At 46.9% G+C, this 14,576-nt stretch overlaps 6 protein-coding genes and 1 non-coding gene across 7 annotated transcripts; 2 read left to right on the forward strand and 5 right to left on the reverse strand.

Moving 5' to 3' along the window:
* Positions 1–167: 167 nt before the first annotated feature.
* Positions 168–2,113, reverse strand: GGI43DRAFT_392442 (integral membrane protein DUF92-domain-containing protein). The gene is made up of 3 exons (XM_083204556.1): positions 1,832–2,113; positions 1,677–1,758; positions 168–1,607 (listed from the first exon to the last, which is right to left on the reverse strand). The coding sequence occupies exons 1-3, from the start codon at positions 2,015–2,017 to the stop codon at positions 724–726; spliced, it is 1,152 nt and encodes a 383-aa protein (XP_083064608.1). The 5' UTR covers positions 2,018–2,113; the 3' UTR covers positions 168–723.
* GGI43DRAFT_392444 (uncharacterized protein) lies at positions 2,114–3,921 on the forward strand. The gene is made up of 5 exons (XM_083204557.1): positions 2,114–2,177; positions 2,233–2,339; positions 2,390–2,718; positions 2,770–2,979; positions 3,068–3,921. The coding sequence occupies exons 3-5, from the start codon at positions 2,706–2,708 to the stop codon at positions 3,223–3,225; spliced, it is 381 nt and encodes a 126-aa protein (XP_083064609.1). The 5' UTR covers positions 2,114–2,177; positions 2,233–2,339; positions 2,390–2,705; the 3' UTR covers positions 3,226–3,921.
* An 845-nt stretch (positions 3,922–4,766) lies between these two features.
* On the forward strand, positions 4,767–7,092 carry GGI43DRAFT_429394 (Zn(II)2Cys6 transcription factor domain-containing protein; the record flags this gene model as incomplete). The annotated part of the gene is made up of 2 exons (XM_083209110.1): positions 4,767–5,662; positions 5,717–7,092. The coding sequence occupies 2 exons, from the start codon at positions 4,767–4,769 to the stop codon at positions 6,819–6,821; spliced, it is 2,001 nt and encodes a 666-aa protein (XP_083064610.1). The 3' UTR covers positions 6,822–7,092.
* GGI43DRAFT_137594 (ADIP-domain containing protein) lies at positions 7,046–9,626 on the reverse strand. The gene is made up of 2 exons (XM_083199259.1): positions 9,268–9,626; positions 7,046–9,202 (listed from the first exon to the last, which is right to left on the reverse strand). The coding sequence occupies exons 1-2, from the start codon at positions 9,448–9,450 to the stop codon at positions 7,172–7,174; spliced, it is 2,214 nt and encodes a 737-aa protein (XP_083064611.1). The 5' UTR covers positions 9,451–9,626; the 3' UTR covers positions 7,046–7,171.
* An 891-nt stretch (positions 9,627–10,517) lies between these two features.
* Positions 10,518–11,456, reverse strand: GGI43DRAFT_379176 (ribosomal RNA-processing protein 7-domain-containing protein; the record flags this gene model as incomplete). The annotated part of the gene is made up of 1 exon (XM_083202794.1): positions 10,518–11,456. One exon carries the CDS (start codon positions 11,454–11,456, stop codon positions 10,518–10,520), a length of 939 nt encoding a protein of 312 aa, XP_083064612.1.
* Positions 11,457–11,776: 320 nt separating this feature from the next.
* Positions 11,777–11,874, reverse strand: GGI43DRAFT_t35. The gene has a single exon. It is a non-coding gene; the product is annotated as a tRNA-Leu (tRNA).
* A 97-nt stretch (positions 11,875–11,971) lies between these two features.
* GGI43DRAFT_137639 (pyruvate kinase-like protein) lies at positions 11,972–14,556 on the reverse strand. Its single transcript, XM_083199260.1, has 5 exons — positions 14,372–14,556; positions 14,218–14,230; positions 13,943–14,159; positions 13,612–13,889; positions 11,972–13,552 (listed from the first exon to the last, which is right to left on the reverse strand). Exons 4-5 carry the CDS (start codon positions 13,829–13,831, stop codon positions 12,117–12,119), a joined length of 1,656 nt encoding a protein of 551 aa, XP_083064613.1. The 5' UTR covers positions 13,832–13,889; positions 13,943–14,159; positions 14,218–14,230; positions 14,372–14,556; the 3' UTR covers positions 11,972–12,116.
* Positions 14,557–14,576: the final 20 nt, after the last annotated feature.

Below are 14,576 nucleotides of genomic sequence, written 5' to 3' on the forward strand. Positions count from 1 at the left end.
GTGGCATTGAAGCGGTTCGGCGCAAGTGATTTCTGTAGTTTGGAAAAGTGAGGGTTCGGCGGGTATCGCTACACACTTTCACTTTGAGGGGAGTTGTTGAGATGGGATATATGAGAGAGTTGATAGAAAGGAGAGGCGGCTGCTTTGGGGGACTATCTTCGAAGTTGGATAGAACTTTTATATACCAGATGGGAATAAGAATAATGTATTAGTATTTGAACGCTATATGAGCATAGGAGCTGCCAAATGTTATTCTTACATCTCATGTTCGTTTCGTTTTCTTCTTTTGGCGGCAAGCGGTGATATGATTACCACAGCAAACTGATCAAAACGGCGAAAGTTGCAAGTTATTACACCATGTTCCTTGATTTTGGCATCTATAGCCCATCATTCGCCTGCCGGCTATCCATTATTAGATTCCAAAATTGGGTAGTCATCAGCACTGTAATAACTACCTCCATGTTCTTTCACAATATCAACAACTTATTGACTAGAGCTCTATTTCATTTCCATCGCCTATTTTTTAAACGTACACTCCTTTTAGCACTAGATAGAGAAGTATATTACGTTCCCTGTATCAGCATTGCACCCCTGAAGACAATTTCGTCGAGATTCCGACTCTCTGCTAATGCCTACACATCTTAGCTACCCTTAATTCCAGGTAGAAAAGGAATGATAGATATGTGACCGATTTCTATCAGCAGCATCTCCAACGCCCCCACCTCAAGGAGTTAGCATACTTTGCCAGGGAACTCCCCAGTACCAACTTGCCGCCGCCATCGCACTAACACTCATGGTGACAGCCATGAGGAAATTGACGTCGTTGTTGTCAAGCAGATCCCAGCCATTTTCAACTATGCGAGAAGGCTTATTATCTCCGAAGCTAGGCTTCCTGTGCTTGTTCTTAGGATCAAACTTATCCACAAACTCATCAGACTCATCGACAGCTGCTGAACCTATCTTCTCTGTAGCTTTTCTGCCCTCGCCGTGCAATAATGAGGCTTTGATATCGGCTCGCGTATCGGAGCTATCGGCCTCGCCAGATACCAAGACGCGAGTGCCGCCGTCACCTTCGACAATCTTTCCAGTACGCACATCTTTAACTGAGCGCTGGAATATGGCACCAAGATAACTGTCCAAGACGCTACCCAGAGCGCCCCACAGGACCAAAAAGCCCATAAGTAGCCGTCTATTTTCCGTTGTCCAAGGAATACCACCTCCACGAGACCAGGCAGCAGATTCTTCGTTGCACATTGGTAGGAACAGCATAGAAGACGTGACGATAATAATCGATCCCAGCAGCCCAGCTCCTAAACCCAATAATGTCACCCCGCCGTTTGTGCCGGGGGGGACCTTTCGCAGCGTAAGGGAGGTGATAAGGCGGGGTTTACTCTTTGACAGAATACCCAGCTCCGAGCTGAACGTGTCAGCCGCAACCGCAGCATAATTGGCGATGATGCCGATGACAAGGAGGTCGCCTCCCCATGAGAAGCACATTGTTCCGCTGGGTTCCGCACCACCTGGGGTTCTGAGGGCAGCATCTCGCGCGTAGAGCTGGTTGGCATGGAGAACAGACAAGATAGACGCCACGAGAGAATTGGCAAAGACTTGACGACAGGGTTAGCCTTTGTTTAGACAGCTAGAGCTTCAATCATAAGCGACAGCCGCCAACCTACCTTGAACATGCGTACGAGGGCCTTCGCCGCCAGAGGCTCCCTTTGCACTCAGCGTGAGCGTAGCTTTAACATTTTCCTTGACCTGATTTCATCGTTAGCCTTTATTCTTTTCTTTCTTTAGCTGAAGGGCTAGATTGTCAAGTTCTTTGACTCACGTGTGTGACTCGCGTGCCCGCCAAAAAGAAAACAACGAGAAGGACAAATGGCAGATTCCACGGATGGTAGGCATGCGCAATGGCAGTGGCTGTAGCAGCAACGATGCCTGCGGGGGTCAGAGACTTCTTGCTCCAGGCCCTGTACACAAGGGCCGAAACCGCTGGAACGGCAATGATGGGCTTCATGATGCAACGAGGCTGCGCTTGTTTGTCCTCCGAGTGAGGTTGTTGATGTTACGAATCGCGGAGCTGCGAAGGAGTGAGAGCCGGATGGAGCCCGGATGTGGCTTAGTAGGCAGCTGCCAGGTCAGCTATGAGCTTATCCCACCAGGGTCGTATTTTGTAGCTGTCCACTTGTCAGCTGCTGCTTCCAAGGTTGCATGTACCCTCCGTATTCTCGCCTTGTTATTACCAGGATCGCCTAACATAAGCTACGTCTACATGCCTGAAACTGGAAATAAATCAGCATGAAAACAATAAAGACGTGCATGACTTTTAAGAATGAAATGTACGTGGCCTTGGTATAGAAAATAGCCTACTGAAGCTTATAGAGATTAGCACTACTGGGTAGGTTCCTATTCGCTGCTGCTAGGAGATACTAGTGGGTACTATGGTGTGCTAGGTACTTTCTACGGCGCCCAACTACTGGTATAGCACTTTCCGACCTCAGTGCTGATCACCCAGATAATACAAGGAAATTAAATACTTCATCTTTTTTATGTTCACCTACGTCTCTCACAACCCTTTTCAAAACTTGACGATAACTAATTCCATACCTCACGGCCTGCTTCTCGCATCACAATAATCTCTAATTGAGGCGCAGAGTCCAATCATCTGCGAGTCTGCCTCTGCTGCTTTCAGTGCAACATGGTGGATGCAGAAACCATGTAATAGATATATCATCTTGAGCATTTCCTTCTGTGCTAACCTTCAGCGAGGCTTTACTTTATTTATTTATTTTTGCTTTTGTGAAACGGCGCGACAGCTCGGATCTTTGGATGGCTCAGCCGTTCCATCTCAAGAACCAGTATGTCGCACGACTTACAGATGCTTGTGGCACTTAATTTCATCATGGGATCAGCATATGATGAAGCGTCTCAGTCATGTTTTCCAGCATAGGGAATTTATTTTATACTTACGCTACCAAGGTAAAGCTCTTCATTGCCAGGTTGAGCTGCACAGCTCAGCTGAAGCACCATCATTCTCAACTGTTTATATCATGACCATCCATCAAAGCCAGAATTCCGCTGCGTGGTTTGTGCAACAAGATGACCAACGCCTCCATATATGAGTACGCAGCTCAAAAACCGGCTCATCACTGCGCCCACCGCTTCCAAAGCCAGACGAATCGCGAGCTGCAGGAGACTCGACGACGATGCTACACCAGGGACTAGCTAGCCGCTAGGTTAACGATCCGCGTGGTCTTATACACTCAGCTCCAACTTCGCACCACACGTCAGCCAGAACACGTATAACGTACAGTTACACAGTTTCACAGCGGTAGCCACTCAACTATACGGGATATTATATGTGAGACAGTCGTTGAAGGCTAAAGCAACCGCCTCGTGTATTTGCGCTTGGGACTGCAGCATTAGTAAACGAGGGCTCTCAAAAGATCAAACTTAGCTAGTGCGGCTTGCATACGAGGGCACCCTCTTCACAGTAGATGCAACATATTTCGTACAAGCTAAATGGTGCTGAATATCATGATTGAGTGTATATGGTCTTCACCTGGGTTAGCACCAAAAAAAGATATGGAAAGCGAACTGGTTGAAAACAAGACAATATGCTACTGGGGTTTAGCTACATCTGAAAGGCTTGATGAAGGAAAAATCAGCGTCAGTCTCGGTTCAACAGATTACATTCACCCTTCTCTATCCCATATTGGCAGCCAATCATGAAATGGCTATTCCAGAGGAATGGCTACCAAGGGCATCGACGAAAAGTTATGTTTGTTCTCATTTCCTTTCTCCAGCTTGTTTCAGCTGCAACCTTGCAATTCGACGAAGACAGTACCTATATGTGAGCTTCTAAGCAGTGTCTTGAAACTATCAGCAGAGACCTATCGCTCTATCTCATGTAATCTAACTGTTGAAGCGAAAGAACACTGTACGGTACCTCCTAGGCTTTACCTCTAACTACCTAGTAGAGTGCCATATATCAAGGAACGCAGCGAACCATGGTAATGCCGCAGCTAAGATGAACCAAGTCAAGACCTCGCCACTACTACCAATGATAGTCCGCTTTGCCAGCATATTTGCCTCTTCTTCCTTTGGTCCCTTGGAAGCGGTAATACTGGTAGTTCTGTTTAACTATAGAATCTTTATAGCTAGGAAGTCTCATGCTGGTTTTTGGGGACATCTATTCCATATACTATGTCAAATATCATGCTGAATGGCGGTTTCACGTCGACACGATGCTTTTGCCGAATTTCTTTAGCCAATTATCAAACTTTTTCACAGGATGAGAAACGCACCTATAGTAAGGGCGTATGCGCAACACAAATACATTTTGTTGTCCACAAAAGGCATCCTCCTTTTATAAACAGTAGCCTACAGCGGTAGCGTCCTCGCGGCACCTTCTGTAATCGATTTAACAAGACTGTTAGCCGCTCTCAGCGTTCCTGACGAGCCATTTGGGTGGTTTCTCCGTTGAAAGCCAGCAGACGTCTTCAAACAATCGAGTTTCCCGGTATCATTTTTTGGCTTCATAAGCAGGTATTATAACCATTCATGCTACAACCATGTTCCGTCGTGCCTTTCTCACCTGCTAAGAAGAGCAATCTCCAAGACAGGTTTACAAGACACTCGCTGCCTTGTATTAGACATACCATCGTTGCTGTCTGCGCTACTATCTATCAGCTGGCTGATACTTTTCGATAAATTACTGTTACCATCTTCTAATCTAAGCGCCCTATTCAAAAACTGCCTATATAATGAAGCTTCACAGGTCGAAAGGCCATGTCGAACCCCCGTCTGGACCTTTCAGCCACCTTTTTATATCTGGACGAACACTTATCGCTTGTCAAAACTGTGCGAGTGCGAAAACTGGCTGCGATAAAAAGATTCCATGTTCAAGATGTCTTGAAAAGAATATCCAATGCATCGCACGATACGCCCGCCGAGCATCCAAAGCTGCGATTCGGGCTGCAGCACAAGCAGCGTCGTCTTTGTCAACAAATAGCCTTCTCACATCGACAGTCGAAAACATCTCTGAAAATATCCTCCTCCAAAGCCCGATACAGCATCTATATGGAGGTACAGATCAGTATGACGATCATTTCCGAGATGCTTTTCATAATCCCCTTTCGCCTTGGTCCAGTCACTCTGCCGCCGCCACATCCTTGGGTAGCTCATCCTACTCAGACATGAACGCATTCGAACGTAGACAAAATTCGCCTATACATATCGGATTCTCAGAATTTTCTACAAACATGGAGTTCACCAACAACGACGTGTCATCAAGCGTGCCGAACGGCTTTCGATGCCGTCCAGAGAATACAGATAATTGCTCCAATAGGCTAACCTCGCTTCCGGAAATGCACTGCTTCCAAGAGTCGAAGAATTACGGGAGTTTCGTTAATATACCACAAGTTGGTAAAGACGCAGCCAGCTTTCAAGGCAACTTTTGCAATCCCTTGCACGATATCGACAGCACTCTCAATCACTCGTACTTAACAGAAATCCCAAATTTAAATTCTGCAAAGATTTGGATAAAAAGACTTAAGCGAAACGGACTATTTGACGGCCACAGTCCAAGCATTCATGTAGATGAATCGATACAGCTTCATCAACAGTCAGATGTGGACAGTCAACGTCCCGGTCATGATAGGCAAGTCTCTATTGGATAAAAGCTTCGAGAAATTTTTCTGATCGTTTTAAACAGATTAGCATATAATTGGGCCAAACTGGATCAAGAGCTAAGCTTGTTCTACGATGTTGAGCAGACGCTTTCTCTTTCCGATTTCACACGACCTCTTCCCGATCCCAACGTTCCATGGCATACGAGGTCCATCATACAAACCAGCTACTCATATTTGATCGATGGCTTACATTCAGAAATCAACATAGTGGAACTACCAGGCTTTGAGCTCCGTCAAACACTAAAGCAATTGTTTCAAGACATTACTCATGGTACTCTGCCAGATAGAGTACCTCCACGGCATCTTCAGCTTCTCCTTCACCCGCTGCAAGCTTTAACTTATCACTCTCGAAGCCTGCTTTCGTGGGCAAGGAATACCTCCTCTCTAGCATTAAGCGGAATAGCTGCCTCTAGTGTACTAGAAACGGAGAGACTTCTCCGATCCTGGTATACCCTTGCCACAAAAGATCACAACGAGGACACATTTACAACTGATATTATACTTGGCTTGATTCTTTATCATTTCATATTTCTCAACCTGGCAGTTAACTTGGTGGAAATCGAGCGACTCACTAATCCAGGGAGTCTCGATCTTGCCTTCTGGCAACGGCTTCTCCAAGACCAGGGATGTTTTCGTAGCCGTCAAGAGGCTATTTTCCACTGCGGTCAGGCACTACGACATCTGCGTGCCGTCGACGTCGACACGCGCCCATGGTGGTGGCCAACAGCCGTACACAGGGCAATTTTGACGTTATGGGCCGCTTCTCATCTTGTGTCTATCAACCCAGATCCAAACATACTGGAGGCTTCATCAGTATTTCCGATGGAAGACCTCTGGCAGCAGAGCTCCACGGATATAGCGCCAGGAACAAACATGTCGACGTCTGAGCTCTGCATCATTGCCATTGACGGCGCTACTCCTGAAGATCCCTGTTTCCGCGACGCCAACTGGAGTGAAAAATATATATTAGTTCTAACCCGTTTGGATGAAGGAGTAGTAGCTCTGACCGACACGACGGGCATTCTGGAATACGGAATCTCGCTCATCGGTGCGCTTCCTAGTTCATTGGAAGGGGAAACAGTGATTGCAATGCTCAAAAGTCTTGAACAAGCTTGGGAGGGCAAGTAACAGCAGTCGCGAATACCATCAAAGTCGAATTCGGCGTTCATGTTATTTAAGGAGTTGATTTTCAAATGTAGCTGGTATAAATATAATTTTGTTATCATCCAAGGTCATATTCACTTCCATAATAAATAGTAAAGCATCGTAAGAATGAATCAGTCTTCATGATATATCCCGTCGTTAATAAATAGCAATCTCTTGTACCCTAAACGCCAAACAAAAATGCTCCTCTCCGCTCAAAGACACCCTTATGAACAAGTATTATCCAGATAAAAACGTCACAATTGCATTATCATAAATTCCAAGGCATGATATCATCCAATCTTCTCAACGCCCCATTCTTGGACACCATATCCTCATTCAACATTGCCAGATATCAAGCCCTGTAGTTCAAAAGGACTAAGAGTGCTTCTCCGTCTAGATGTGACTTTAGCCACCCGGATATCCCTCTTACGCTTTTCGGGTTTCTGTATTTCCTGCTGCGCAACTTCTCGCTTTACCGGACTCGTACTCCTGGGACGACTGCCTGCCACAGCGCTTATTCTTGCCGCCGCCGGAGGTCTCGACAGCTCTGTGGCAGAAGCCACCGCAGGCCTTTGAGCAGTCTTCGCAGCGCGAAGGGCTTGGAGTTTCGCACGCGCAGCATCAGCTTGCTTTTCGGAGGCGGCGAGCTTGGCAGCAATCGCAGCTTTGGATGGTGAGCTACCAAACTGTGGCCGCGAGACTCTGTTTGCCTGCGTCGGAGCTAGGCGGACAGGCATACGACGTGGGTTAGATCGCATGCCTACTGGGTTAGAACTGGCGCCAACTTCAGGTCCGCTTCGAGAACTTGGATGTTCTTCCACTCGGTTGTTTGACAGTAGAGCTTCATCCAGAGATGACGTCGATGCAACGAGAGGCCGCTCTTCGGGTTTGGCCGTCTTTGCGGCATCAGATCGCTGCTTCTGTGAAGTTACAAGCGGCCTTACAGCTCGATTAGACGTAGTTTTAGGCGCTTCGGTACTAGTAAATGCATTTGGCTGCTGCATGATAGAGCCACTGGGCTTTTGTCGGTGTCTACTTTGCAAAGGACCACGGTTGCCAGCTGAAGAAGAATTCTGAAGAGGAACCAAGTGAGGCGGCGGTATGGGAGGCTGATCCGACTCTCTAAATCGTCGATCATCCCCAGCTCCCCCTAACGTTTCTTCAATCTCTGGAACATGGTTGTGCGGTTCTTCGGCATTGTATTCATCGATTTCCATAACATCGTCGTCGTTGTCGTTGCCGTCATTGCCATCATTGCCCTCGTCACCTTCGTCGTTGTTGTCAAGGCCACCAGACTCATCATTACTATAACCATAAATGTCCTCTTCGAGCTCGTCTTCTTCTTCGTCTTCTTCCGCATCATCAGCCATCACTCGGTATAATCCTTTGGGGGGACAAGGCGATCGCTTCAGCTCATCGTCTTCCTCCTCTTCTTCGCTTTCTTCTGCCACGGCTGGTAGGCCGGGTTCTCGTCCGGTTCTTGTTTCCTCAACATTAGAGACGCGAACCGGGCTTAAATGTAGTCCCATCTTGAGATCTTCCTCCCCAATAGGTTTACCGGTTTTAGCCATTCTCTTCCGCCATCCATCCATCAGATGAACAGCATCTTCCCATCGGCTCTCCATCTTGATCCAACCAGCTTTAAGACGATCGATTTCTTCCTCTCGCACCATAACCTCTTCGATTGGCACAAAGGATGGGTTCGTTAAGATTGTTCTCAGGTGTTCCATCACAGCACCAAGCTCCGATGCCATCTCTTGCCAGCCTTGCGGCTTCACAACCTCAGTATCTTCTTTTCCTTCGCTGTTCCATCCACTCATCTCGCACAGCCGATCTTTGGCCTGTCGCACGACATTCAAGAGAGTTTCATTCTCTTCGCTCAAGTTCTGCGCCAAGCTAGCAAGGAAAGAATTTGTCTCGGCACGCAAGGAATGGTCTTCGTCCTCGATACTCCCTCCACGTGTGAGTGACCTCCTGCCTTCATTGCCCACGTCACCTGTCACGGTTATCGACACAACTCCAGAGCTGGTTCTTGTTCCTCTCGCACGACCCGCCTCGCCGACCTGCTTCTTGAGAGATTCGATTTGTCGATCACGTCTCCGTACCTCAGTTGCACACGCAGTTCGTACCTGTGCGACTAATCCTTTTGTACGTGCCAGCTCGTCTTTGAGTCCTCGCACGGTCGACTCTGCTGACTTGAGCTGGGTCTTGAGCGAAGCCTCAGATGCCGTAGCAATGTCGCTTCTGCGCTGTGCCTCGGCAGCTTTCTCTGATAGTCGAGAAATGTCGCTTGTGTATTTCAAATTCTCCGCTCGAAGATTGCGCAGCGCTACCGAGAGGGATTCGCGTTGTTCCGCATCTCGCTGGTGATGTATTAGCTTGAGTGGCCCATTTTGCTAGACCTGGTGAGAATGTCTCAAAAACGTACATCTCGTCGGATAATGAGATCATTCAAGATGCTTATGATGCGGCCTGAAGTCTCTGCAGTACTAAACTCCTCTTCTCCAAGGCCTGTGAAATCGATGTCGCGGCCATCTCGAAGAAGTCCTCTTGACAACAGTTGATTGTTGATGTACTGCGAAGCCGTCCAAAGATTATCTGCATCAATCATGTTGACTAGATGCAACGGCCCAAGTGAAAGATGGCGAAATAAATCAGGCAGTCAGTCTATCTCTTATTACCATGCGTCAACACAAATCGAGCTGTTGATCGCTGGTAGACTGATCTCTGTATTGGCCCTATGCGACCGCAAGGTTTTGGTTGCCATGTGGAGGAAGTAAACAACGCCCAATGAGCTTTGCATGACTAAGCAAGGGTGCGCCAAACACATCATCCGCGCATCTAGGCTAAGTGCTAAAATCGTAGCCACTGGCGACAGTAGCTTTATGTAGGTGATAGGTAGGTATCTTGGAAGGAGAAATTATGATTTAGAAAAATAAACAATCTAGAAAGTAAATATGTCTTCTTACACTCAATATGCCCCCATACATTCACTAAAAATCTTATTCGAACTTGTTTTGCGGTATACACCCTTCACTTTGTAAAGGACAAGACACAGGCATGATAGGCACATAATGGGATAACTGAATCCGTACTTGTTGAGGATATATATGCTTTTGTTATTATCTATATACATTGGTGGTATCATTATATGCCCACATTCCCGTGGCACGATATCCTCATTGGTGAGCTTTCTAGCGGCTTCAGTAGCATGCAGCGCTCAATTTGCAAATTAGCTTGATGGTAACTCGCTGAAACGAAATCGGTAGAGCTGGTGAACGGGTGATTAATGAAGCCGCAATCCCTCTGAAAGGTGATACCGAAACTATAGGTCTGCTCCACATAGGCATCGTTCCTGTTCGTACATTCAGAGCCCTCATCGAGCTGACAAGTTCAGTATTCCTAGATACGGCGTTAATACCATCTTCATCGCAGACAATTTCATAAAAAAGCGTCTCGTCTGTTGATCTTAGCTTCAGAAGAGTTGAGAAGATTGTTATTACGCGGTTGTTTTCGACATCAGCCGGAATTGAGCCCAGGCGAGCCTGGGTCCCCTTCTAGCCTCTCGATGGCCCCGCGTGCGTCATCATGCTTGCGTTTCGAGGAAAATAAAAGCCCAAGTAAATGAAATCTCGACTCACTTCACTTCATTGACCATACGAGAGAGGTCCCCCTGTATCATGTCTCCGGCTTGAACTTTCCTCTCTTTTCTTTCATCGCATTGACCTTCTTCTTATCCTCTTCGAAACGTTTCAGCAGCTCCGCCTGCTCTTGCTTCCGTCGTTCTCGCAGTTGGAATCGGTAGAAGTCCTTCAACTCAGACTTCTTCTTGTCTGCCTTCTCGACCATCTTTCGTCTAGCCTCCTCAGCCTCAAATTGGTTCGCCGGGTTGACCTTTCCACCACGAGTAACAGTAACGAAGCCATCCTCATCAGGCTCATTACGCAGGCGCTTGCTGAGTTCAGCAGCTTCCTTCTCTTTTCTGTTGAATACATTGAAGAATGCATGTGTAGCCTTTTGTATCTCCGCCTTGTTGGCACGGCACAGCCGTAAATGGGAAGAGACCCACGGTGAGCCTAATGACTGGACATCACCGGAGATACTTTGGCCCCATACAGGATATTTCTTGGTCTTTTGAAGTTTCGTGATCGCCTTGAGGACAAGTTGTACGCTCTTATCATCAGCAAGCAACACGATGGCTGTGCTACTGCTTCTATGCAGTTGGCGCGTCCAGATATCGGGTAGTCTTGCAGCTTCTTCTTCCGCCCTCTCCTCGTCTTCCACGTCTCCTCTCTTCCGTTTACGCGCAAATCCAGCAACCTTGATCGCTCGGGCAGGATCGATCGCAAGAGCAGCTTTGTTATCGTCTTCGAAGGTTATAGTCTCGAATCGTCCAGCGCCGACAAGATCGGTAAAAATTGCCCTAAAATGAGGCTCTGTGCTATCTGCGGGAATGTTTTTCAAGAAGAGACTGCGAGAATCATTCGCCGTTGGGATCTTGGGCGCATTTCTTCGTATCCGCACTTCGTGAACGGCTGTCTCTGGAAATGAAGGGACCGGAGGCATCTGAATGGGGAGAATGGCGAACTGATCGCCAGTCGCATCTAGAGGAGCCATTTTGGCGAAATATTTGGGAGATAGCAGCTATGCGTCTCTCACGTTAGAACGAAGTTTTGCTGGCGCTTGATTCTCAGATCTTGAGAAAAAATTGGCCCCACTTCCGTATCGATACGAACCGGCGTCTTCAGCCATATTTAGTGCTATCACTGCCGCAGGCTCTGTCTGAATGCTCTCCAACGTAAGCGGATAAAAAATATTACTGCAGGAGTCACAAAAAAATCTATTATTGTTGTTGTAAGGGGAATCAAAAATAAGCGTCCGACTAGATAAAAAATATTGATCCTATCTATAGCTATTCAGAACAGCAAAAAATCAACTGACGAGAGTGGGACTCGAACCCACGCGGATTGCTCCACCAGGAATTGCTGTTAAGGTAGCCTTAACCTGACGCCATAACCAACTCGGCCATCTCGCCGTTAGATGCTATACATGGGGAATAATTATACTAAGAACTCTTTCAGAAGCAGATTGGCATCCTGCATACACAACTCTTAGATCGCTTGTGTGATGAATATTACCAAGAATAAATAGAAGTAGTCTTCACGAGCTGATGATATTAGAACAGTAGAAATCTAGTAGGACGGAAAGATACGGTATATATCGCATAAATAAACCACAGCCATCTATGAAAATAGCCATCTTGCTCGCACCCAGCATCTAAACCTCAATAGCAATTCTTCCCACACCACGACTCACACATGCCAACATGGAGACGTCCTTTTCATCTGGCAGAAGCGCAGAGCCTCGATGAATAATCTCTCCATTTTTAACAGAAATTTTGCATGTACCGCAATTGCCCACTTCGCAGCTCGAAGGAATATCGCCAAATTCCCGCTTCAAGACCTCCAGTAAGCTCTCTTCTTCTCCAACTTTGACAATCTTATTCTTTCTGTTGGTAATTTGTACTTCGAAAGGGTCTCCAGTAGTATCGGCGGAAAAGGCCTCATAGTGTATCTCTTCCGGCGAAATGCCGGTCTCATCGGCGGTAACTTGGGCTGCTTCCATCATACGGTTGGGCCCACAAACATATACGAAGCTATTCCAGGGAAGGGTCTTCATGATATTGCCCATGTCCATCCTTTGGCCTTTAGATTTGTCGTATATAATCACCCTATCTCCATATGATTCCAATCGATCTCGAAAAGGGACGTCCTCTGAAGATCGTACAGCATAGTGGAGTTGAAAGCTCCAGTTGATGCTGTCGTATCTGTTCATCATATGCATGAATGCGGTAATGCCAATACCTCCGGCTATGAAAACGTGGTGACTTGCTGCTCCTGTTGGTCCACTAACATCGCTCGTAACATTGCTCACCTGAATGGTGTCTCCCTCTTTGAGAGAGTTGTGAATATATCGCGAACCACCTCGACTATTTTCATCAAGAGCAATGCCAAACTCCAATCTTCTGACTTCCTCATCTCCACTTCCACTGCTCGACACCACAGAGTATGTTCTAACAAGGCCATTTCCAAGCTTGAGCTTTGCATGGGCTCCGATTGGGTATTTCTCAAAATGAGGTTTCGGAGGGGCTTCAAGAACCAGTGAAATGGCTCTTGGTGTCTCAATTTTGCGACTGATCACCTTGAATTTCTCCCAATCGTCTTCTTTCTTTTGCATTTTCCGCCTTTGCGCCTTAGCCACGCGTTTCTGAAACTGGTTGCGAGCCTCTTTGCCGAGAGCCTCAATTTCAGACAATTTCTCATTCATTTCATCATTGTCGGTCACTCGATGGAGATACTCTTGAACTCGTTCAATAGTCCACTCCGGCCATTTTCTCTCAACAAGCTTCAGCTCATCGCCGGCATTGACGGTGCCCTCGCGGAGGACTCGGTAATACCACCCAGTGCGGCTGGTCTTGTATGTTTCAGGGGCGAAATTCTTCAATGAGAAACGATGATTGAGTTTGAAGCACGGCTGCCGCGGAAGGGATACTTGGAGGATCACTTCTAAACCAACAGAGATAACGTCGCCAATACAGACGTTTCGCTCGTTCATATGAGATGTTACAAAGTTCTCTCCGAAACCGCCCGGGACGAATTTATCGACTCGGTCAGGGTAAGATTCTTGCCACGACGGATAATGAGAAGAGCAGTCTATGAGCCAGTTTGTTAGTCTGAAGCCGTTTATATCAGCAGCAAAGGAAAATATTTACATCCAAGGATAGCCTTGTCTAGGCCGCCATGAAATGTAGGGTCGTGTTCATCTCCTTCGAGTCCCAACTTGTCAATCTTCATTGAGACAGTGCGAATCTGCTTGTCGATTCCAGACATGACATTCAAGCCTGGCATTTGTTTCATTCCGGAGGTACGGATTTCGATAAGCCGGTCGGCCTCAAAGGGCGCCGCAAGATTGTCTAGATATGAGCCTCTCATTGTATCTGTCAATGGTATGCAAATCAACAGCGGTGGGAGTGATGGAGAGATGAAGGATCTAAAGGTGTAAGTCGGCGTTTGGCCTTGGGTTTGCGTCTACAGTTTACGTACTGTGCCTCGGATTTACTCGCTCCAATGGGGAATCGATGGCTGACATCCGAGCAGTCGCACTAAGAATGCGCCGAATTTATGTATTTACTGTACTGCGTCGAAGTGCCGAATCCGATACCTTATATGAAATGGCTTTGCCGCTTTTGGTTGCTAGTACTACTACTCAAACGTTCTGCCTGGTGGCCTTCATCTCTTCGCTGGCGCACTGTATCCGATCCTTGTGCCGGTTAGTCTATCGGATGACTCTTATCGTCAATAGGTATCGAGCAATGTACAAATCGAGTTAAGCTTGCAAAATACGATGTCAGTTTATGTACTCCGTATGTATAGTATATCTTATCTTGTGATTAAGGCCCAATTGAATTGAAATGACTAGCGGTGTCGCCACAAAGCAGCCTCTTTTGTTGATATTTCCCAATTTCAACATACAAAAGACACGGCAGCTGAGCTGTCAGGAAGCCACAACGGCTTCGCGATACCGAAAACTCCACGGAATCTATACTACCGTATTGAATCTGAGAGGAATCAGGGTTTTCCAGCGCAAATTTTACTTTCCCGTCATCTGTTTTGGCATTTCCGCGGCATGAGAAAACGCTACCCTGCAGTGAAGGTGAAGAAAAAAAAAAAAAAAAAA

This window comes from Trichoderma evansii (assembly GCF_050947405.1).
Source record: "Trichoderma evansii strain SZMC 28006 chromosome Unknown GGI43scaffold_2, whole genome shotgun sequence".
Taxonomy (NCBI): Eukaryota; Fungi; Ascomycota; class Sordariomycetes; order Hypocreales; family Hypocreaceae; genus Trichoderma; species Trichoderma evansii.